The 23239-nt window shown below is 51.0% G+C and overlaps 8 protein-coding genes across 8 annotated transcripts; 3 read left to right on the top strand and 5 right to left on the bottom strand.

Moving 5' to 3' along the window:
* Nucleotides 1–2: 2 nt before the first annotated feature.
* Nucleotides 3–1642, bottom strand: TRIVIDRAFT_36727 (uncharacterized protein; the record flags this gene model as incomplete). Its single annotated transcript, XM_014102491.1, has 4 exons — nt 3–431; nt 500–665; nt 724–1431; nt 1488–1642. The coding sequence occupies 4 exons, from the start codon at nt 1640–1642 to the stop codon at nt 3–5; spliced, it is 1458 nt and encodes a 485-aa protein (XP_013957966.1).
* Nucleotides 1643–5019: 3377 nt separating this feature from the next.
* TRIVIDRAFT_113118 (uncharacterized protein) lies at nt 5020–8020 on the top strand (the record flags this gene model as incomplete). Its single annotated transcript, XM_014102490.1, has 3 exons — nt 5020–6218; nt 6324–7287; nt 7355–8020. Coding segments are annotated over 3 exons (2829 nt in total), but the record flags the coding sequence as incomplete, so codon positions are not given.
* Nucleotides 8021–9525: 1505 nt separating this feature from the next.
* TRIVIDRAFT_55803 (uncharacterized protein) lies at nt 9526–12915 on the bottom strand (the record flags this gene model as incomplete). Its single annotated transcript, XM_014102489.1, has 5 exons — nt 9526–10077; nt 10156–12194; nt 12247–12439; nt 12501–12739; nt 12798–12915. The coding sequence occupies 5 exons, from the start codon at nt 12913–12915 to the stop codon at nt 9526–9528; spliced, it is 3141 nt and encodes a 1046-aa protein (XP_013957964.1).
* Nucleotides 12916–15334: 2419 nt separating this feature from the next.
* TRIVIDRAFT_212643 (uncharacterized protein) lies at nt 15335–16079 on the bottom strand (the record flags this gene model as incomplete). Its single annotated transcript, XM_014102488.1, has 1 exon — nt 15335–16079. The coding sequence occupies one exon, from the start codon at nt 15730–15732 to the stop codon at nt 15511–15513; it is 222 nt and encodes a 73-aa protein (XP_013957963.1).
* Nucleotides 16080–16349: 270 nt separating this feature from the next.
* On the bottom strand, nt 16350–17837 carry TRIVIDRAFT_37149 (uncharacterized protein; the record flags this gene model as incomplete). The annotated part of the gene is made up of 2 exons (XM_014102487.1): nt 16350–17636; nt 17700–17837. The coding sequence occupies 2 exons, from the start codon at nt 17835–17837 to the stop codon at nt 16350–16352; spliced, it is 1425 nt and encodes a 474-aa protein (XP_013957962.1).
* A 433-nt stretch (nt 17838–18270) lies between these two features.
* TRIVIDRAFT_82357 (uncharacterized protein) lies at nt 18271–18969 on the bottom strand (the record flags this gene model as incomplete). Its single annotated transcript, XM_014102486.1, has 4 exons — nt 18271–18429; nt 18499–18623; nt 18689–18759; nt 18844–18969. The coding sequence occupies 4 exons, from the start codon at nt 18902–18904 to the stop codon at nt 18321–18323; spliced, it is 366 nt and encodes a 121-aa protein (XP_013957961.1).
* A 204-nt stretch (nt 18970–19173) lies between these two features.
* On the top strand, nt 19174–20770 carry TRIVIDRAFT_82358 (uncharacterized protein; the record flags this gene model as incomplete). The annotated part of the gene is made up of 3 exons (XM_014102485.1): nt 19174–19967; nt 20034–20484; nt 20549–20770. 3 exons carry the CDS (start codon nt 19345–19347, stop codon nt 20768–20770), a joined length of 1296 nt encoding a protein of 431 aa, XP_013957960.1.
* Nucleotides 20771–21361: 591 nt separating this feature from the next.
* Nucleotides 21362–23123, top strand: TRIVIDRAFT_115030 (uncharacterized protein; the record flags this gene model as incomplete). The annotated part of the gene is made up of 2 exons (XM_014102484.1): nt 21362–21524; nt 21592–23123. Coding segments are annotated over 2 exons (1695 nt in total), but the record flags the coding sequence as incomplete, so codon positions are not given.
* Nucleotides 23124–23239: the final 116 nt, after the last annotated feature.

The following is a 23239-nucleotide window of genomic DNA, read 5'->3' as shown; positions in this document are numbered from 1 at the left end:
TCTCAATGATTTAAATCGCTCCTGGCTCGGATCTTCTCCCCCTGGAAATACACCCATAGGGGCAGCGGGATGCCTATTACGATGCTCAATCCGCCAAGGAAAGAATATGTTCCCCCCAGTCCCATCGCATCAATCATTTGTGGGGCGAATAGGGGGATGGCGAATGCAAGCAGCGAGCGAGCGAGCGAGGACGCTGCCAGTGCGGCAGCCGAGTATTTGAATGCATCAATGAAGTAGAGCTGCAGCGGCAACAAGATGGACATCATGCCGAATCCGAAAATGGACGATCCAATGATGGGGAGCATCCAGTGCTGATGAGTCTGGGCCGTCCATCCGAACCAGAAGAGCCCGATGGGGACGGCAACAGAACCGAGAAGCATTCCAGGCATTCGAAATTCAGGCTTGGGGGTGCCGCCATTCTTCTTGGTCAGCTATCGACCGGAATTTTCTTGTCAGTTCATTTACGAAGAGGCGTGTGGGGGGGAGTTCTAGCACTCACATTGTGGTAGACAGTATTTCCAACCCATCCACCCAAAGCCGTAGCAAACAGCTCTCCGAGTCCGCCTCCGATGTACGTCAGACCGGTTGGTCCAGGCTTAAATCCATATATCTCGCCAAATATCGTTGGAAAGGTCGTGAAAAACATGTTGAGAAATCCGTAGACACTGCCGGTGGTTTTGGTCAGTGGGCATTGTCGAGAGCTCCTGAGATAAAGGTACTAACAGGGCTCCGTAGAAACTCAGAATGAGGCAAATAGGACTTCTTGTAAGAAGGACCAAAGGCCGTATGGCTGCTTCTCTAGCTGACCCCGTCAAGGGGGCGGGAGGCTGTGTCCGCTCATCGTCAACTGATGTCTCTGCCTTTTTGTTGAAGAGCCCCATCAACCCTCCACGTCGCGAGCCAGAGCTTGATCGGATGATTGTATGATCGGTCTCGGGAAGAAACACCATGCTAAGGACTAGAGCTGTGACACCGAGAGCGGCTGTTAGAACGAAGCCATACCGGACTCCAACAGTCTGTGTCAGATATCCTCCCATGATAGGCCCAGTCGGGGGCCCTATCAGTAAACCCAAGCCATATATAGCGCTGGCTGGAGCCCGCTCCTCCAAGATGAAAAGATCGGCTATGACAGCTCCCGCGATGGATATCGGCGTCGACGCTCCGATTCCAGCCAAAAATCGGAAAGCAATCAGTTCTCCGGCTGACACGGCAAAGATACACGCAATACTAAACGCGGTGAATATGACGCTCGATATGTTAATCACCCACCGCCGGCCATATATCTCAGACAACGGGGCAAAGGCGAGGGGACCAAGTGCCCAGGCCAGGATATATATCGTCAGAGTCAAGGCCAGAACGGTATCGGATTTGATATTGTACTTTTCCGCTAGCTCTGGTAAACCGGGAGCCATGATGGAACTTGCGAGAGGGCTGCAGGAGTAAGAGAAAGAATTTCGGTGTTTTGTCATTCGATGGTGAGGACTTACGAGATGAATGCTTGAAAGGAGACTAAGCCAATTGTCTGATACTTCTTGGACTGAGACCAGTTTAAAGGATTATCTTTTGATTCTATCCATATTTGATCAGGATCCCTGATCTCCGAGGTCAAAGTTGACGGAGTCGTGTCAGCAGATTTCTCCATGTCTGTGGTCTCCATGATGGCGATTAGCTGCTGCTTCTTAAGGTGACTCCCTTATGGATGCCATTGTTGAGAGCCCGTTTCTAGTATTTATAACCATCTTGGAAATAGATGATGGAGAATTTTGTAAATCGAGTCAAGAGAGACGTTGTCAAATTCTCGGTACTCTAACTTGATATAGCACAGAAGAATGGGCCAAAGGAGGAAGTGATTACTTGTATATATCAATCAAGGGCCAAAGATATCAGACGGGCAGCAGCTCGGGAGTCTAGCCTCTTCAGGTTAGTGTCGCCATGGATCAAGATATCTCAACCTGCAGAAAGGGTTGAGTATCTACCGAAAACCCCCATTTGATCGATAATTTACGTTTTGTGTGTGTGTGTGATGAATGGGAAATTCACCCCAAGGTGCTTCATTGATAGATATTTCAATATCAACCGTCTTGAAATGTCGCAGGGCCACATCTTAGCCTTGGACTGTCATATGGCTGCTCTGCTATAGGGTAAGTGGTTCGACTTCAAAGTCCATTCAATAAAACTGAACCAACCAGCGATATGTATGGGGAAATGGGTATACAAAATGACATTTGCTGATGTGAGTGAAATCGAGAGACAGGGAGAGAGAGAAGGTTCATTGGGGGTGGGAGCAGGTGAAGTGAGACATGGAGATATTCGGATGTGTGTGTGTAGCTGTAGCATCACATGTGGGCTTTTTTTGAGGCTCTCCATATGTTATCGGTGACATGCTATCTAAACTATATTCCACGGAGTCTCCGAATATGTAGCTCCACGAAACTAATAACACTTGGGCGCACAACCACTAATATGTCTATTCCATAGATGGCGATTCCAGCTCATTTCGAAGTTCATGAACACAAGAGCCCTGTTCCACGGGGTATGAAGGGATCGGCATGAACGATCATGACGTCGATGACGCTACGGTCCTCAGAACAAGGTATGTGTACTCGCTAGTGTCTCTTGATCAAGGAGCTGACTTGATGTTTGGAGAGAAGACATCAAGTATGGCGACAAGTGCCCACCAAGCTGGAATTCACATGTAATAGTACTGGACATGTGCTGAACAAGTAAGCAGAAGACGTTTCACTGGTGGCCAGTCTCTTGAGAGCTCGTGCGCACATAAGTTGCTAGAGTAACCTGAAGCTGCCCCTAGGAGTTTTACTATAATATTATCCGTGTGTCGGCAGATGCATCCTTTTGCAGCAGGCAATGTGACATGGGGGCGACGGCGACAGGGCATGGATTCCCTCAAGTACGGTACAGCCTAAAGAAGAAGCTTCAATGTTTCTCTTTCTTCTTCTTCCTTCTTGTCCCGGGCTTTTCCTGTGCGCGGGCAACGCAGGAAGAAACGGGTTCTACCAGCTCTTCTAGAATACAGGGCTCGCCTGGCTGTAGAAATGAGAGCCCGCCTTTCTGGAGACAGGATTCAGGGATGGCGGCGACAATGTTTCTGAGCGAGAGGGGCTGAGCGTTTGTGCACTGCGCCAAGATATTACCAGTATTTATGCGCTGGCCCGGCAAGTTTCGGCCGGCATGGCTTAATATAATGGAAGAGGCAGTGCTGACAGGGCCACCTTTTTTCTCTTACTTCCATGTTTTTATTTAGGTGGCCGGAATGATTACGGAAGCTAAACGCCAGTGGATGGGCGAATGCGATCGTATTCGATTGATCCTTTACCACGCTTGGTGCCAAGCAGAGACGCTCAGGGGTGGAGGAGTTTTAGGGAGTATCAAATTTGGTCCACGGTGTCAGTGTGCGGAGTACATGTGTGTGCGTGACAGATACCGCGCAAGGACAAGTACCTACCTGCATCTCGGCTGGAATGGAAGCCTGCCAACCCGCATAGCCTTGATGGACAGCAAAGTTGTGCGTATCCATGGACATGGACATGGACATATGATCGCCCAGAGACGGAGGAGCGGCTCTTAAGTCCATGTGATTGATGTGATCTCCGGAGTTCAGGTCGGCCTCAGCTTCAGGCCTTCCACTGGTCGAGGTATTTTTTCTTTTCTTTTCTTTTTTTCTCTCATGCCAGATATGGGCAGATTGGATGCCGTGATTGTTAGTCAGCCGGTTTCACCCATGCGGAATACGATGGATTTGTTTGCGTGCCCCCTGCTTGATGGTGGAACGGGCTGATGCCATTAGGCCAGAGCGCCAGAAGCCTCCTGTAAATCATTTCTGCGAGTCAACATGCGGTACAGTCCAGTCCAGTACTTGGCACATGAGCCAGTAGAGACTCCATTCTATCTTACACGTCGCCGGTCTGGCTACAGGTACTGCGTACATGTCTGTACATGCACATGCGAGTCTGCCGTGGCACGCACAATGGGGGACCACGATGGAGGAGCAGCGCACAAGCTTGGCCAGCGCACAAGCACTGCCTCGGATCAGCAGCGAACTCAGCTGGGCCAGGTCGGGTCCTACATCCGTCCAGGTATCTAGTACAGCAGCAGTGTCATTCCCTCAATGATGCATTGGATGGATATAGATGTCAACTATCAATCATCAACATCAAATGTCGATACTGGACCGAGTCAACCAGCTCCCAGCTCCCAGCGCTGAGCGAGCGGCCGCCCACTGGAGCCTCTACTGTACTGTACCCATCCTGGACCTAGTACATGTCCACTACAGTACCTGTAGCTTTGCGCTGCAGGGCTCCAGCGTGCCGTGCAGTCTCCAGGTTTTCAAGTTCCCATCCACTAACTGCAGTCGAGATCCATTTTTTCTCGCCCATTTCCGCTGCCAACCCCCTTGGCCCATTAGCGCAGCCCGGAGTAAACGACAAACCCGCCACTGCCCAAGACCAGCCTCATTTCATTTTTCCACGTTGGACCCCGACAGCCCGCTGCCAGATGTCCCTGGTAGGGCCAAAAGGCAAGGTAAGCCTGTGTTGTCTTGTTCGTGTTTGCTGGACGCTCGCTGTTCCCTTTTGCCCTCTCCATTTGCACCCGCCAGAACAGAGTTGACGTCAAATCCATCATCATCAAGACATCGATACTGCACCTAGGCAAACAAAAACAGCACCGGACTGCACTGCGGCCCCCCCCAAAAGTGCCCTGAACTACTCCCTCCCCTGCCTCGTAGGCGCCGTCCCTCGCTGCAGCCCCCGGGCCATTCGTCATCCCCCAGCACTGCGCCAGTGGGTCGGCGCGCCAGTCTTTGCTCGCTGCTGCGTTAGTTCTGCTGTCTCTGCCCAATCTCCTGCACCATCCAATCCGCGAGAATCAAGCCGGTGCAACGACCTCTTTGGCCGCTGCCGCAATTCCCCATCATCACCATTCACCCATCGATCCAGGAAGCATCGCTCAATTGGTAGCATTTAGCACCCGCCTGCCGCTCGCGTCCGCCGTCGCAGCGAAATGCCCTCGTTCCTGACCCAAGACAACCCGACAGTCTTTTCCAACGGCTCCGTAATCAAGCTCGACGAACACTTCGGTGCAAAGGACCAGGCGAATGAGGCTTCCATAACCGACGCCCGGTCCTACGCCGTCCATGAGCGCTTCGACGAGAGCTCGACACTGTCCACCCGCGACTCGGACGTTTCGGACTCGCCCGTGCCCTTGAGCGAACTCGACCGGTGGCGAGACGACGCCAGCGGCAACGAGACACGCCCTACCAGCATGAGCTCTCTCTCCAACGGCAAGAGTCTGCCTGGCGGTTATGGCGTGCAAGGCTTTGGGCAAGATTTGGACGTGCAAGACGTTGACCGCGCCCTGTCCAATGGCGCTGCCTTTTCTCTCCCTCATCGCCCCGTGCCACAGACCGGCAATGGCAATGGGGTCGAATTCTCGCATGCAGCTGCAGATGCGGCCCGCAAGTCAGCGAGCAATCAGAATCACAGAGCATCAACAAGGAGCGTCCAGGACGATGTCTCTGCTACCCTGACCCGACCAACTCCGCCCCCCACAGACGTCGAGTCGCACAGCCCGCTTCAGCCTTGGACCCCGTCTCTGACGCCTGCGTCGCCCATGGCGTCCGACCTCGCCCTGCCGCAAAACTTCAACGGCAGCATCAATCCTCAACGCTTCTCATCTCCCGCATCCTACCAGCCCGGCGGCTCCAACTCGGCGCCCTCATTGTCTGCACACTTGCAACCCCCAGGCTCCGCCATGGGCCCCAAACAGAGACACACGCTCGAGGTGCCCAAACCACCTTCGGGCAGAACCTCGAGGGAACTCGACACCGCTCAGGCCAGCGGACGCTTCTCGCCTACAGTCGCCAGCCCTACTGGCCGCGCCGCTTCCTTCAGCCTGGCCCGGCGGACGACAAGATCCATGCAGTCGGATGCCCCCAGGGATGAGATTGCTCCCGACGAAGACGCCATGCGATGGGCCGAAGTATATCGACAAAAGCGGGCCAGCAAGCGGAGGCGGAAGGAGGAGGAGGACGATGACCGTGTCTTGGTTGGCACCAAGGTGGACGAGAGCCATGCCAACTGGGTGACGGCCTACAACATGCTAACGGGCATCCGTGTGTCCGTTTCGAGGACGAACGCAAAGTTGGACCGCGAATTGACTGACGCAGACTTTAATGTTAAGCAAAAGTCTACGTTTGACATGTACGTAACGTAACCTTGTCTCCCTTCACCTCTTCATGTTTTGCCCAACGGACTACTTCGTCTCGTGTGGTGCTATCAAATGCTAACATTACCCCCCTTCATTAGCACCGGCAACGAACTCGTTCCCTCAGCCAAGTACGATTTCAAGTTTAAAGACTACGCCCCCTGGGTCTTCCGTCACCTGCGAAATGCCTTCCGTCTGGACCCGGCCGACTATCTCATGTCCCTGACGGGCAAATATATACTCTCGGAGCTGGGCTCTCCCGGCAAGAGCGGCAGCTTTTTTTACTTTTCTAGAGATTACAAGTACATCATCAAGACCATTCACCACGCTGAGCATAAATTTCTGCGCAAGATTCTCAAAGAATATTACGAGCACGTCACCCAAAACCCGAATACATTGCTATCTCAGTTCTACGGCCTCCACCGAGTCAAGATGCCCTACGGAAAGAAGATTCATTTCGTCGTCATGAACAATTTGTTCCCCCCACACCGAGACGTCCACACAACATTTGATCTCAAGGGTTCGACTATTGGCCGAGATTACAGGGAGGAGGACTTGGAGAAGAACCCTCGCGCGACCCTCAAGGATTTGAACTGGCTCCGACGAAAGCAAAACCTTGAGCTGGGTATTCAGAAGAAGAAACTGTTCCTGGAGCAGCTGCAGCGGGATGTGGCCCTCCTCAAGCGTCTCCATATCATGGACTATTCTTTGTTGGTTGGCATCCATGATCTTTCCCGTGGAAACGAAGAAAACCTGCGTGGAAAGACTCTTCAAGTGTTCAACCCTGGCGGCGAGAAGAGCACCGACGACGATCTCCAGGCCTCTCTTCTCCGAACGCCATCGAAGCTGGAGAATTACCGCAAGGCAAAGGAACTGCGGCAGATGGTCCAGAAAGAACGCCCAGTGCCCATGGGCCAGGCCAACGACCAGATGCCCGAGGAGGTGGGCGAAGATCGTCGTGGGCTCCTTTTCAACCAAGACGACGGCGGCTTCAGAGCAACTCACGAGGACAACGAACCAGCAGAAGAGATTTACTACCTCGGCGTCATTGATTGTCTGACTCACGTAAGTCGCAGGAGGAGAACGTGTTGCTAATAGTTATTTATTGAATCTCAGCTAACCACTTCAATAGTACGGAATGATCAAAAAGATCGAACATTTCTGGAAAGGTCTCTCGAATGACAAGAGCAAAATATCAGCTTTACCGCCGGACCAATACGGAGATCGATTCTACCATTTCATCCAAGGCATCACCATGTCTGCCGAGGAGGCGAAACGAGAACGTGCGCGCAGAGACCAGGAAATGCTTCTTCAGGCACAGAAGCAAGAAAGGTCGAGGCAGAGCACCATTCCCCCAATGCCGATGCACCAACCCCCACCGCCCCCAATCGGATTGCAGTCTAATGGGCGAACACCTGAGGCTCAGATACCCGAGCGAACACTCAAGACCGCCACCATGCCAGGCGCCCGGGACTCACAACACGAGGCTGTTCTGCCCGTGGTAGAAGAAGCTGGAGAGAGTAGCCGAGACGATACAGAACGATGGATTCAGGGCACATCTTGGAGCAACATGGCCGAGCCTAGCCGCGCGCCGCCGCCGACCCCTCCTCCTCACGACCAAAACTATCTCAAACCCGATAGCTCTGACAGTGGCTACGGCGACAATAGCAACGGCACTGTGAGCAGGGACAATTCCCTCAAGGTGGCTCGACCGACGAGCCGAGGGAGTCTAAACAAGCATCTACCACCGCTCCCCAAGAAGGAGAACTCGCAACAACAAGGTGGAATTAGAATGGTTATGTAGACGGACTACAGCTATTGGACCTCAACTCCATCGCTGATGGATTGGAAATTGATTGGTATTACGACAAAGCACGGCATGGCGCATAAAATCAGCGATGTTCACTATAAACAAAGGGTCCAGACTTTAACCCATATTTTTTTTTTCTCTGATGATTCCGCATGAAGGACAAGGAAACGGGTCGGGCGGAATTGCTGGGCTCTACGATTTTTAACACTGTTTTGCAACATAATCAGCATCTCGCGTTTCTCTTTTTTCTCTGTTCATTGCTTTATCTTTTTCTTATCCCCCCCTTTTATCCCCCCCATCCCTGCTTGACGGCCAGTGTGTTTTTCTTCTTCTCCCCTTCTGATTTTTTCCTGTTGGCCAAGCTCTTTCCTGTCCTTTTGATTGGGTTCATATCTTTTTTTTTCTCCCTTTTGTCCTCAGAGGAAACGGTATCTTTACTCTCAACGTGTCTTTTGTCTCCTTTTTCTTTTCCTTTTCGTTTTGGTCTTTTTCCTATGTGTCACATGGGAGTGGAGAGAAACAGCGGCGGAACGGAGTGCAGATTGTTTGCTGTAGGTTGAACAAAAAAAGAGAAAGAAGGGAACTTTGTTCGTGTGGGTTGTGGTGCAAAGTGTGCTAATATTGGCTTTATTACAAGACGTGGATGATACCATTGACCGCATTCGACATACATACAGACAGTTGATTTTTTTTTTAAGTAGATTCGGTTGTTTATTTACCTGCATCTTCATGCTCTCAAGTCTTTTGCTTTGTGGGTTTTCAACTGGTGAATGTTTCGTGCTGTGTTGTATTACATGTATTGTGGTGTGTGTTGTGATATGTGCCTGGAGAGAGAATACCAGCTAACAAACATTCTTTTTGAACCAATCATTTGCTTTCGTTACCTTGATAGGAACAATTTTGGCCAACAGCTTTCAACGCATAGCATGGGCGGATGGTTTAGTGGTATAATTTTCCCTTAGCATCGTGTAACCTACTGGTTGCTCAACCGCCTGGGAAAGGTCCGGGGTTCGATTCCCCGTTCGTCCAGCGTTTATTTTTTTCGATTTTTTGTTTAATATCTATCTCCCTCCTTTGAAGGAATCTTTTTTTTGTTGTTTATTTCCTTTGTAACTCCGGTGACTCTTGTTTTTTTGCATTTGGCGTGCGCGGAATGGATGGCGGTTGCTGGATGTTTGAAGCCAACTACTCCTACTATCATGGTATCAACCTAGGTATAAATATAAAAAAGATGAGAATCAAACTTGAAAGATAGAAGCATTGGTGAATAGGTAGAACCATCACACTTTTTGACTTGTATAGTTTATGAGATGCAATAGTTGAGTGTGATAAGTTCCTTTACAAGGAATTATATATTAAATAGCATCCAACTTCATTATATCCCCCCTCATTCACACCGAATACATCATATTCTCAGTCTCTTTCACGCTTCATTGGGTATTCATACTCTTTTCCATGTCACTTTCATTCCTTCTCCAAATTCCTTCATTCAGCTAATTATCCCAGGTAACCTTCATCGACAGAGGGAAGGGCGTAAGAGTGCCCCAGTCCTCAGTCAGATACTCGCAGTGGCCGCCCTGTCTCGGGACCTTCTTCAGCTCTCCCTGCGGCCCGGCAACCTTCTTCAGGCCCTGCCTCTTGAAAATCGCACGGAAAAGCTCCACCAATGCGATCTGGCTGACTTCCTTGTCCAGAGCTCTGTGCGTGCCGGCGCCGAACTGGATATAAGAGTCAAGAGGACGGCGCGGATCAATGGTTTCTGGGTTGGGGAACTGATTAGGGTCTCGGGCACCGGAGACGAAGGACGCGAAGACCTTGTCGCCTTGGTTGACGTTGATTTTGCGGCCGTCATCCTCGGTGATGGTGTCGGGGCCAGTGGAAACTTGGTGCAAGCCAAAGGCACCAGCCATACGGACGCCTTCCATGGCGAAACCGAGGAGAAGAGCGTCGGTTTCGGGGCTAGGCTCTTGAGAAGCGAGGGTGTGGATGTCGTCGACGTAGGCAGCGCCTTCGGAAGAAAGGTACCAGTCGAGAGCTTGGGCGAACTAAATGGAGTTATGTTAGCTTTTGGCGTAACAAAGAAGGAATTTTTTTTTTCAGTATGGAAACATTTGAATACGTACCAGTCGGCCTTGGGTTGGAACAATCGCAGCGGCTGTGGGCAGGATCAAGCCCCAGGCGATATCGTGAGCACTCATGCCGGACTTGGCCAGAGCCTTGACGGCATTAACACCGGCGGTGGAAAGAGGATCGTTGCTGGTGTTGCCGGTAAAGAGGCGAAGGCCAAGAGATTTGGTATACTTGACAGTTGTCTCGATAGACGCTCCAAGAGCATCGGCAGCTTCCTTGGTCTTCTGTCTCAGAGAGAAGGACTTGGCGGGATCAATGTCCAGGAAGATAGTAGTGTAGATAGCAGCCAACGCGGCATACAGCTCATGCTCAGAGAAGACGCCCTTGGGATTCTCCTGCGTCTTGAGGGGGATGTTGAAGATCTGGGCGGCGTAGTGGGTGTGAGCCGTGTTTCCGAAATCACGAACAATATCGACATGCTTCTTGCCCATAATGGTGTACGACTTTTCTGCCAACAGCTTCTCGGCCGTCTTTGCGTAAAAGGCCTTGACGGCACTCCTCCAACCGTCCTTGTAGAGCACGGATTCGAGCGTCTTGCGGTCGCTGGCCTGCATGTAGCGGCCTGTGTGGCCGGAAAGAATCTCGAGGCCTTCTTGCCACTGCACGCGGTACTTGTCCTCGTTTGCAATCACCTGCTTGAAGCCGCCAAAGGTGGTGATGTCGACGCGAGGAGCAGAGGCTCTCGGGCGCTCGAAGCTGAAGCGGTGGACGCGGTTCAAGCTGGTCAGGATCTTGCGGTTCTCCTGGGGGATGACCATGGGGTAATGGGCATAGACGGAGTCTTGCTTGAAGTGGTTGGGGAATGCTCGGATGAAGAGCTTGTAGAAGACACAGCCGTGGTTGACTTTAAGATCATACTCAACCTCCTTGTAGCCCCAGTTTGTGAGGTACAGAGGGTTATAATCCGTAGTGTAATGTCTATCACCACGGACAAGGGAGACGGCGTCAGACAAGACGACACGGGAAATAGTGTAAGTCGGCGCAATACCAACACCAGGGACCATGGGCGACTTGGCCTCTTCGGCGACGATGCCTGGGTAGAGCTCGACATAGTCAGGATGCTGGTAAAGATTGCGCAGAGCATCTGCAACCTGGGGATCCGAGTTGATGTCCTCAAAGGTCTCGTAGGCTTTGAGGCCAAAGTGTTTTCGGAACTCGTTCAAGCCCACCAGGTGCCACTTTCGGCCACGAATGATGCCGAGCATTTCCACGGGCTTCATGATGCGAGGGACGTTGCGGGCACCAAATGAACCACCAGGCTGTTCAATGGCCGTGGCAATACAGTTGACGAGATCGTCGTCGTCAAAGCGACCATCAGGACCGCGTGTGAAGCCGCCGAAGACGCAGTCAGCAGGATCCTTGGGCATGCCCATGGCAAACTTGCGGATAGCAATCATCAGCGTGCGCATATCCATGGTGCCGTAGTTTTCTCCCAAAAGGTCGTCGTAGAAGGCATGAATCCATTCGTCATCCATCTCGGAGATGCAGGAGTGCCAGCGGTAGCAGAGGTTGAATTCCGCAGAGACGCAGTTGCCAACTCCTCGATCAGAGCCCTTTTTGGTGCCGACATCGACACCGGCTTCTTGTCGAGGATCCAGTGTCCACTCGGTATCAACTCTGTTCAGGTTGATAATGTTTCGCACGTAGTCAACAAGAGTGATGTTAATGTACAGACCAGAAGTCACCAAGCGAGCCGTCTGGAACAACTCCTCGTCGTATTTCTTCCAAGCCGCAGTCGCAGCATCTCCCTGTAGAGTTGGAGAAGGCTTGGCGAACCTGTTGCCCTCATTGATGGCGGCCATATTTGCGGCAACGTAGTTATGAACGCGGTTGAACATGACAAGGATGGTGCAGACACCTGGGGGCATGCCCAAGAGTCTCTTATCAGCAAAGGTATCGGGCTTCAACATGCCATCCTTGAATGTGCGGACGGAGTCCTGGGCCTCTTGGCTATGACCATAGAGGGGGGCTAGGTCGAGATATGATGATGAATCGTTAATGTTGGGATCCCTTTCGTTGGTCCAGAACAAATCTAGAGCCAAGTTAGTTATGTTTCCTGAACGAGATTGTCCTATCATAATTACCATGGATGATAATGGTTGCCCAATACCACAGGATGCTTGAGACGTTGTTGGGATTCCTGATGAACTTGTCTCTGGCCATGATGGACTCGAAGACAGCTTCGGGATCAGGCAAAGCTCCCAGTGGTACCACTCCAGGATGGCATGAGCGCGCATAGGGAGTACCGGCTGCACCAAGCTTGGGCATGAGAGGGTTCTGGGCAATCTTCATGAGTCTCTAGTCGTAAACGTGGGTATTCGAAGCGTTTAAAACTTACGTTGTTAGATCCATCAGCCTGGCGGAAGCGGAATTGGTCTCCCATGTACAACAATGGGGGATGATCAAGCGAGTACCATAGCTCGTCAATGAACATATTAGTGAGCATTTCTTGTCTCTTAGAGCCGCTAGGCATCGCAGCGACCAATTGAATAGTCTTCTCCATTATCATTGTTTTGTCGTCGGCTTGAGTCTCGCCCTTGAGCTTCGCAGTGATAATCGCCTTGAGCGTCTTGAGATCTAGGAGAGAATGCGTCAGCATATCATGTTTCCTTAGAACAACGGCGTAGGTATTTACCTTGAAAGGTGATTGTGCTTAGATCCTGCATCAGAGTCGGCCTGTTCCTAACCACTTGGTAGGTACCATCTCCAGTCTTGTTAGGGAGAGGTCGGCGAGAAGCACGGTATAGCTGCATCAAGCTGCCATATTTGACAGGCTTGGTCGTCTTTGCCTTTGCAACAGGACCGCCGGGGTACTCGACAGCGGCATGATTGCCATTGGGGGTATTTCTGCTGGAACTCATGGTGGACAGAATTTTGCTACTGGCCGGGTATCATGGAAGAGAATTCAAGAGCAGCAGAATACATGCAATGCCAAAAAGAAGCAATGGACAAGCTCATGCAGCTGGGGCGTCTCGGTGTCTTATCTACCATTGGGGGACAAGCTACTGCTCATGCAGCCGCCGTATTCTCCCCTTTTCAAAGACATGACGAGGCCACTACCAACATTAGCCCAGCAAGCTTTATGGGGTATGGACATGTTCAATCGGCCAGTTAGAAACATCCGGACGTGTGAGGGTTCGGGCCGCGGGCTGCGGCTGAACCAAAAATCTTAGCGACGGCATGCTGAGATCGACCCTGGGAACTAAGCTATTGCCACATTGGAGACGAGAAAGACGAATAGCAAGTAATGCGGTAGCTGGCAGCCCACATGGTGTGTTATCGGCACCTCTGCAAAAGCCGTGTCTGCTTGCTCGGAGCCGCGATGTCTCTAGCTCCATCCCAGGGGACCAGAAAGGCTGATGCTAGTATGGGATGTAGTATTTCCATATGAACACCCTAGCCGCCCTTATTGGAGGGCCTGTATATCAGGGTAAGACATACATGCGGGGAGGACCAGGGATGATGACCGAATAGATTTCCTCGAGCCATCATAGGAGGCGGAATCTCGTAAGAAGAGCTATCCCCCTCCTTGATGTTGTATTACACCCGCCAACGGGAAGTGCCCTTGGCAAGCAACCGGACTTTGTAGCGTCCTGCAACACAGTTTGATCAAGCAGAATCCTCAAGACAACCCCCCCTCTCCCTCCCTCCCTCATCCTCTTCCTCTTCCTCTGTCTCTGCGGGTCAGACTTCCCGGCTCACGATATTTGAGATTGGGAGTGCTCCATAAGACTGGGCGAGTCGTGGTGAATCAACCTTTTGGCTCCCACCCCTTCGACCCACCCCATCTCATTATGGATAATCAGATTGCGCCGTCGACTTTTTGGGTACCATTGGTGTAAGTGTTAGTCGGCCGTCACCTGAAAATGCCGATTCCCGCTAGAACTAGTCCTGCGGGTACTACTCCGTACCCTTGGAGGATCGGGCTTCATGTGGTTAACCTGCTCAGGTCGACGTCAGACCCTTGAAGTATCGCCATAGCAGCTTCAAAGTTGGAGGCTGGGTAGGCCAAAAGACGCCAAAAGACGCCAAGGGACACGTGTCTGTGACTAGAGAGCTGGCGGTAGCACGTCGTACGATTTCAAACGGGAAGACCTTGGATGTGCTTCAAAGAGCTGCTTCACTTTTGCCCACAGCCAGAGACAAGCTGAGCGTCTCTCCCTCCCTGCTGAAAGCTGTTCGCACGCTAATTGCGCAAGCTTCATGCGCTGCAACAGACATGCAGATGGCCTCAGCGCAAATCGGCCAATCCTACCCATCAGTCCTGGAGATAGCGGGCGGACGAGTTTTCACCGTGCCGTCTCTTTCGTCCAGGCCCCGGTCTTGCTGGATGTCTGTCTAAGACATGCATATATAGGCGCCAGACTTTGCGAGCAGATCATTGCTCAGAATGAAATGCTGGCGTCCGGATTGGTCCTCGTCCCGGATCCACACTGCTCATGGAGAAATGAGAGGCGTGCTCGATGCCAGCTGAAACCTGCGATGCTACGCCTATTACGTCGTGATTCCTGGCTGGGTGATTTTTGCCTATCGCCGCTCTTCCTCCCTTTGCCCTTGTGATTATTGCGCATGCATTCGCACATGTTGTTATCGTTTTTGCACAAGTCGACGCAATGCACTGGCATACTCGTATTCACAGAATCGTCGTGTATTCTGTGCTGAAACTTGTGCGTACGCGCCCGAAAGGGGTCATGCAACCCGTACCCTGCATGAATGTATGCGGAGAGACCAATAGCTGAGACCAGCTCACCGGAGTCGTACTCGTACATCCATGGCTAAGGAGAACATGTACGAGTAATTAAGACAAGAGAAAGAGAGAGAAAAGGGAGGGGCTAAATCGATGATCTGGATCTAGTGGACCGAGGCTCGGAGATCCTAATGGGATCAGATGAATCCCATTACTAGTACATGCATGAATGAATTTGGAGAGATCATTATCTGGGCGCCTCCTCGATGCATAAACTCATCAGCAGCTTGCAATATCATCTATTGAATATTCCACAAGAGGCGGACCAGGGGGCGGGTCATCTTAGATAGGGCTCGATTCATTTGCTTCTTTGGGCTGCAGGCTGACCCAAACTTGCTCCACCGTCACCGTATAGCCTGGTTGCTCTCATTCCACACGGTTGCTTTGATACTAGTACTATTACTTTGTAATGCCCCTTGACGATTCGGGTTCTGATGATGCTTCATTTCATATCTTCGTTAGTACTCGTAGGATGCTATGCGTTCTTGCACACAGCCTAACATCAAGCTCAAATAATAATACAAAGTAGTTTTGAACTGTACCCATCTCAGCGGGTGGTAGCAGCCATCCTTGTCCGTGCACCATGCATCTCAATCTCTCTTCAGAGTCTTAGCGCCCTGCATTTCCATGTCCCTGTAATGGTTCTCATGTTGCGCATGTAGTTAACTGTACAAGCACATCGGCATGGCTGCAATGTCTCTGTGCGTAGCCTTGGAACACTGGTTGCATGGGTAATTGCATACCGATGCGCCGCATGCGCTGTGTCGACCAAGGATTGTTCAGTATGAACATCGGCTTGCCTGTTGCCTGTAAACTTGCCCATGTCCTACTCAATCTCGTTAAAATGTGCAGTTCGTCTTGGAACTTGGCTCGATTTGGTAGAAGCTCCTACATTGATCGCCTTGCTTCTTTGGCGATCAGTTTATCATAATTAGACTTGAGCCACGCATTTGTAGTCCGCATCGATACCATGTTCTTTGTAATGGTCGTCATTAAATCGTATTTCTTTGAAATCCTCAAATATTTGGATATGACGAAGGCTTCCAGACGAAGAAAATGCCAAGCAAAGAAGAAAAAAGGTCAGAGATTTCTCGCGCGAAAAAAAGGAAGAAAATTGCTTCAACATGACCGTATTATGAGTGATATCACGCTTCGCGATGCTGCTTTAATAATCAAGTATTGAGATCCAGAGCGTGCGAGCTGTTTTTTCATGTCATCCGTAGATCGACTACTTCCAAGGGCATCTTGTCACTCTCGTACACGTGCCCGTTAGGATGATAGGCCTCTCGGTAGAGGTTGTCAATGGAATGCTGATGAAATGTCTCTGTGCGATTACAGTTTAGAACGTGATCTAATCCGGGAGGATGCGTGAGTCGAAAGATGCCGTGCCTAGGTCCAGAGTTAGTTAAAGCACTGCTGGTGCTAGTTGTTTTATTCAACTTACTCATTGTATCTCGGCGCACACACAATGGCAATGCTTTCGGGCATCATCACTTGATATCCCGCATGCGTGTGGAGATCGCGAGAACTCATAAAGCACGTTTGAGTTGGGTGGGTGTGTATCCAACCCAACATCAACAAATCCTCACTCATACAGTAATCGAAAAGAGCGCTTTCATTTTCCGTTTCACACGTGTCAGGGGTGGATTTCTGATCTGGAATAAGCAGGCAGCGGACAAAAAGGGCGTTGTTGACGGGCGTTCCACAGAGGACACCGCAGGTCTCCAAGCCAGCTGCCGTGTTCTTTGAGGCGATTTCCAGAAACTTGGACCGCAAGCTACCAGGGAGGAATATTGACCGAATAGGATCGCCGTTTTCGAGATAGCCTCCAGGCTTAAAGGCGAGGCGCTCTTTCTTCGGTTGAGGTATTTCCACCGAGTCTTTGGGTGGAAGAGGAGGCTGATGAAGATCAACCAACGGCCGTGGGGTGGCATCTAGCGGTTGATAGTCATCAAGATGAGCCTTACGGGGCACCTGGGGCGGAATAGTCGAGTTTGAAGTGTCGAATTTTTCTTCGTGCCGCAAGGGAGGCAGGTCGAAATGCTCCTTTGGCGGTCTAGTAGGTTGTGGCTCCCTTGATGATGAATACCGGCTTTGTTCGTAATCAATAGGCCTGGACTTGGAGAGGGATGGGTAGTAGTAGTTATGAGTGGTCACTGGAGGACTCCTATCGTGATCTTCCAAAGCTGCGTCAAGGTTTCTGCGCTCCTGCGCCATGTCAAGCGTACGGCGCGTTGCCTCCATCTGTCTTCGAAGATCGCCATCGTCGAGCTGTGATGTTCTATTCGCTGTGTCCCGTGCTTCCCAAACGCTACTATGCTTGCTCGCGCGCTTATCTCGCTCTCGCCGGCTCAGCTCTTGCTGTGCTAAATCCACTGCTAGATCCTGGTGCTCCGCCGCGTCTAAAATTCTTGCATTACCGCTTAAACTTGGATCTCGCGCTGCAAAGTTTGCATATGACGATGCCGCCTGCTGCTTATGTCGCTCGATAGCGGGAGATGGCGCAGCGCGTTCCCATTCCTCATACGCAGCCTGAATCTCGGGTTTTAGTTGCTCAAGATCATCGACGACGCGTGGAATCCGCTTCGATAGTATTTTAAATGCCTTTTTGTTTTCGGGGTCTTTGAATTGGGGGTGGGTGGGTAGAAATTTCAAGACCAAAACGGAGTGTCGATAAAGCATCATGTAGGCTCGTCCGTAATCGCCATCCGATAAAGCAAATGATGCCTTGATATCAGGTCAGCGCGTGGGGTCCAATGAGTAGAGAAACAGCGGCATGTCTGCACACACCTCTTGATAGAGTGTATCAGCAGCCCGGATCCAGTGCTTCATAGCGATATTAACGTTGAAGGCAAAGTTCTCGGCCTGAGCTACCAGCTCCTTGATGCTTTGCGGCCGGCCCGCGGCCATGCTCGAACGAGTCTCCATTGCGATATTGGAAACGATGGCTGTTGGAATGTGGCTGGGGAGCGTCTCTGCGAATCCTGGACTTTCTAGGGGAAGTATCTCATGCTAGAAGCCCAGGCCGCCGCCAAATATTGCAGAGCCGGAGAGCTGCCTGGCAGGCAGAAAGATTAAATGTTCGTTGTTACTGGCAAACTTGCAACTAACAGAGGCAGCAGTTGACGTCGGCCCCTCCAGAGCAATATGGCGGGGCAGAACACCGCTGTAGGCAGGGCGAATAGAGGGAGGGTTTAATTGCATGTGCAGTAAGCTGGCGCGCCGCCAATGAGTGCAAAAGTGTCTATATCGCGAACAAATCTTAAAAGGGGGCGGCGCCTAATCATGGAACTCAGCAGTATGTTCCATGGTGAGTGAACACACATGAAAGGGTTTGTAGCCCGGGAGAAAGTTCTTGGATGTGGTGCCAAATTACATGTAGCTTTTCATTTGATTTATCTGTCTCGGCATCTATTGTCCGCCAATGGCCCCCTGCGCCCCTGCCTGGATCTGGATAATCTCAGTCTTCTTCTTCTCGATGTTCCCCTGCGTCTCCTTGATCTGATCCTCCAATCTTGTACTGCGTAAGGTTAGCTGTGCCCTTGAAGCCAGAAAGTCAACTGTGTATAAATAAAGCATGGTGACCAACATTTCGCCTCCGATGAAGTCTAGCCGGCCCTTGACGGTGCTCTCCGCCTCGAACTTTTCCTGCTTCAGCAAGACTGGGCCTACAAGTTTGTAGATGGTCTCATCCTCATCGAGGTTCTCGAATTCCTTCAGGCTGTTAGTTTCTAGAGGTTTTGTCTAGGCCCCTCACTGAGGAGCTGGGGGACGCCAACCTTTTGCACTCCGAGGTTCTCCTGTCTCTGGCCCTCTAGCTTTTGGCGTGAATCCACTGCGCTTTGGAGATCTAAAAGAGGTACACATTAGAAGCCGGTATTCTATTAAGATGAAGTATGGCTAAGTGCAATAGAGGTGGCGTCGCGTTACTCACCCTGCTGGAGTTTTTGAAACTCCTCGGAAAGGGACTGCAACTTGGCCTGGACCTCGGCCATCTTTGGAGCTCACCGCGTGATGGTTATCTTCTCTGCTTGGTCAGTAAAAGCCAGCACAGTCCAATCCCGCGGAATCTTATATATCAGCCTAATCTTACCTGACACGACTGGTTGATTCGATGAGTGCTAGAGTCGAATTGGTGACGCCCCGCTAAGTAACAGCAGGCAGCTCCAAATTGCGCCCCGTTAAAGAGGTAAAATGTTACCCCGCCAGCAGTTCAGTAGCGCAGGTACGGGTTCCTTGTTTTGTTATCCAGTTCATGGCATCACTGCGCTCTGTTGATAAAGCCCGACCTTCCCCTGGTGACCAGCTCGATTGGCCCGTCGAATCCTCCCAAGACGGCCTATAAGTGATAAGCCCCGAGTCCTTCTCTGAGGCTGCATTGCCGTCGTCTTTTTCCGCTCGCGTCATCCTCGAATACAGCAAGGCAACCATCATCATGTCCGTCAACTTTCGAGACCGGGCCATCGCCGAGGTCCAGAAGGCTATTGCCGCGGACAACGAGAAAGAATATCAAAAAGCCTTCGATCTCTACATGTCGTCGATGGAGCTGTGGGTCAAGGCCCTCAAGTGGGAGAAGAACAAGGCAATCAAGGCCACCATGCAGGAGAAGATGGCCACTTACTTGGACCGGGCCGAAAAGCTGAAGCAGTTCCTGCAATCCGAGAGCGAGGCCAATGCCGGTGGCGGGAAGACCCCCATGGGAGCCAATGGATCCAGCGCGGGAGGCAAAGCCAAGCCATCAGCAGAGGACGAAGACAACAAGAAGCTTCGCAATGCGCTGTCGGGCGCCATTCTCCAGGAGCGGCCAAACGTGAGATGGGAGGATATTGCTGGATTGGAGGGCGCCAAGGAGACATTGAAGGAGGCTGTCGTGCTGCCCATCAAATTTCCAAACCTGTTTCAGGGCAAGAGACAAGCATGGAAGGGTATCTTATTGTACGGCCCACCAGGAACAGGAAAGAGTTACTTGGCCAAGGCCGTGGCGACGGAAGCAAACAGCACGTTCTTCAGTATCAGCAGTTCTGATTTGGTGAGCAAATGGATGGGTGAGAGTGAAAGGTGAGTTTCTACTGGATGACGATGGTGGTTCACTTGCCGTGGTGGCTGACGGTTATTTGCATTTAGACTTGTGAAGCTCTTATTCTCCATGGCAAGAGAGAACAAACCGTCTGTCATCTTTATTGACGAGATTGACGCTCTTTGTGGCCCCCGAGGTGAGGGCGAGTCCGAGGCTTCTCGACGTATCAAGACGGAAATCCTAGTGCAGATGGACGGTGTCGGCAACGACAGCAGGGGCATTCTTGTGCTGGGCGCAACCAACATTCCATGGCAACTGGATGCTGCTATTCGTCGACGTTTCCAGAGGCGTGTTCACATCGGCCTACCCGACCCCAACGGGCGAGCGAGGATGTTCAAGCTTGCTATCGGAGATACAGACACTGCTTTGGAAGCCAGCGACTACAGCACTCTGGCATCACTGTCGGATGGTTTTTCGGGAAGCGATATCAGCAATGTTGTTCAACACGCTCTCATGAGACCTGTTCGGAAGATTCTGCAAGCGACTCATTTCAAGCCTGTATGTTTCAGAGTTTGCTGACTCACTGCGCAACTCGTGCTCTGCTGACACTAAGAATCTCTAGGTGATGAAAAATGGCAAGAGAATGTTGACTCCTTGCTCTCCAGGAGACCCGGAGAGAATTGAGATGACGTACGACGATGTTAAGCCAGATGAGCTAATGGCTCCAGACGTGGCACTCCAGGATTTCGAGATAGCTTTGGGCGACTCACATCCTACAGTGTCCAAGGATGACATTGAGAGGCAAATTGAATGGACGAATGAATTTGGAAGCGAGGGAGCTTAGGCAATGGGCGTGTCTTTGAAAGCACATGGCACAGCGGCGCTTTGAGGAGTTAGAGGGGCATCTAGGCACTCTTTGCACATACAATGTTGAATTCGGGAATCGTAATACATCTGTCTTACTGGAAAAGGAAAAGAAGCTGTTCTTATTCGATTCTTTTTATGGTAGATAGGAGGTCGATGTCTTTGTAGGATGTGATTATTTTTGAGTCCAAGATGAATTGTCATTGCTTTTGTGATTCTATCTAAATCAGGTAATATTATATGAGATAATGATTGTTTCCCTTTCCAGAGGAGAACAAGGGCTTCTCGCAAATCCGCATTGCAATGGCTACTGTTAGCATAATGCTGGGATAGGAATAAGAGTGGGTAGCAAGCCCATTAAATTCGGTGAGAACCCCACCACACCGAGCCTCACCTAGAATTCTCTGTAACTCGAACATTTTGCAGCCATTTTCAACCCTTTTCCTCACCACGCCACGACACCTTATCAGCCTCTTTTTCTCTCTTCTTCATGTCATTTCGTCTTCACAATGGACACGCAAGCTTGGCGAGGTTGCTGCGCCAGCCTTCAGCAACCTTTGCCCGTGGGGCGGCGACTAAAGCAAAGGCTCCCGACATGCTGAAGGCGACAAGCACCGTCGCACAACAGCTTGAGAAAACGGGGATATGGAAACGCAGGGGCGGCAGAAAGGCGAGTAATGCCCCGAAAGCGATAGAGCCTCACAGAGTAAACATTGTAAGCGAAGGGCTTTGCGGTATGCATCTCCGTGGAATAGCATCACTCTGTTATATACCACGACAGAAGCCTGACTAGTGTTTTAGACGATATCATCGAGTATTTAGGCACATCATTAGAGCGCCATAGAGGATGTGACTTGATCGATTTAAATCCTGGTACAGGAGTGTGGAGCCGCAAACTTCATGACTTTTTGGAGCCTCGCAATCACATCATGATGGATCTTGACGCCGAATTGTACAGCCCATTTCTCAAGGATCTCACTTCTAAAGAGAATGTGCAGCTTCTTCCAAAATCGGGAATCGTATGGAAGAACCTGTTTGAGATGATCCAGACAAAGCTCTCTCACCAAGAAGCGCTCTCCAATGGGGAAGGAGAGCCAAGACGCAACGACACGCTGCTGGTTACAGCCAACTTATCCAGCTACCCGAAGAAAGCATTCCTTGGATTCGATAGCATTAGCACAATGGTCATGTATCAGTTCATGTCTAGCATCAAGTCCTCTTCCCTATTCCAGAAATATGGGTTGGTCCGCATGCTCCTGTGGGTGAATGACGATGAGAAGCGCCGGCTCATTCCCAAGTCACTGAATCGCCGTAAGCGAGGCTCATTTGAAGCTGAGCTTGCGTGTGAATGGATTCATGAGGTGGCGGGACAAGAACTGGAAGCTGAAAACCGTCATGCGCTGCGCGACGATTGGATAAACAAGGAGTCCGCCCTTAATACACTGGCGAGGATGGAAGCACTGGGCCTCATGGTACCCAAAGGACGAGAGGTAAAGATGTATAAGGATTCACTCAAATCGAAGCATCTCATAGGCAAAAAATTGGCCGGCGTTAACGTGCCCGATGTCCCGCGGCCTTTCAAGAAGGAGCTGGAGGACCTCGAGCACGAATTTGAAGAGGAACATGTGGAGTTACCGAGTCGGCTAAAGACTCTTCGGAGTAGAGAAAAGTATGAGGCCAATCACTCCAACAAGTTCCTAGAATTACTTCAGGAGTACGAGAGGATATCAACCATGGGTATGGAAAATGCGAGCGCGTTGGAAGAAGCCAACGAAGCCTGGAACGAAAAGATTGACAACCTGAAGAAGAATCAGCGTATGGAGCTCAACGTTCTGAGAGACAGTTATCATCTGTTTCGCCAAAGCCCCCCAGCTTTGCTCTGGGATCGGCGAGAATATGAGCCGCTCAGAGCCATGCCAGACGAATTCTTCCCGAATTCGCCGACGGCCCTTCTGGATATACAGCCCAAGGCCATGCATCCACTGCTCCGACAGATTGGCCCCAATAGCAACCACGCAGGCGACATATCAGACATTATGCTGCGGTCCTGGTGGAGCATGACTCTCCAACCGGTAGACAAGGCGATGGAAAGCCTATGGCCCGGTTTCAGCGATCTATTTTCAGAGGTGCCGAGTTTGAGAGATGCCTCACGGGGAGGAGTACCAATGACGGGGCATGGAGCGCTAAGTGCAAGAGCCATCAACGAGGGGCAGTGGACTGAGCTGTTGGAGGTGTGGATGAGATGGCCATTCCGACCGACATATGGGCAGATGCTGGGCAGGATGACAGATGAAGATGGAGACGCAGAGGATGAAGATGTGAGATCTGGCGGTATTACAATGCAAGTTTAGATTTGTCATGCTGGCATGGCGTTTGGTGTACGATAGAGGGGTGAGAGTGTAACTCAGGTACTCATGATATACGAATGATCACTTTTTGACGAAACAGT

The sequence above is a fragment of the Trichoderma virens genome, assembly GCF_000170995.1.
Source record: "Trichoderma virens Gv29-8 chromosome Unknown TRIVIscaffold_5, whole genome shotgun sequence".
Lineage (NCBI taxonomy): Eukaryota > Fungi > Ascomycota > Sordariomycetes > Hypocreales > Hypocreaceae > Trichoderma > Trichoderma virens.
This window is presented reverse-complemented; position numbering and strand designations above follow the sequence as displayed.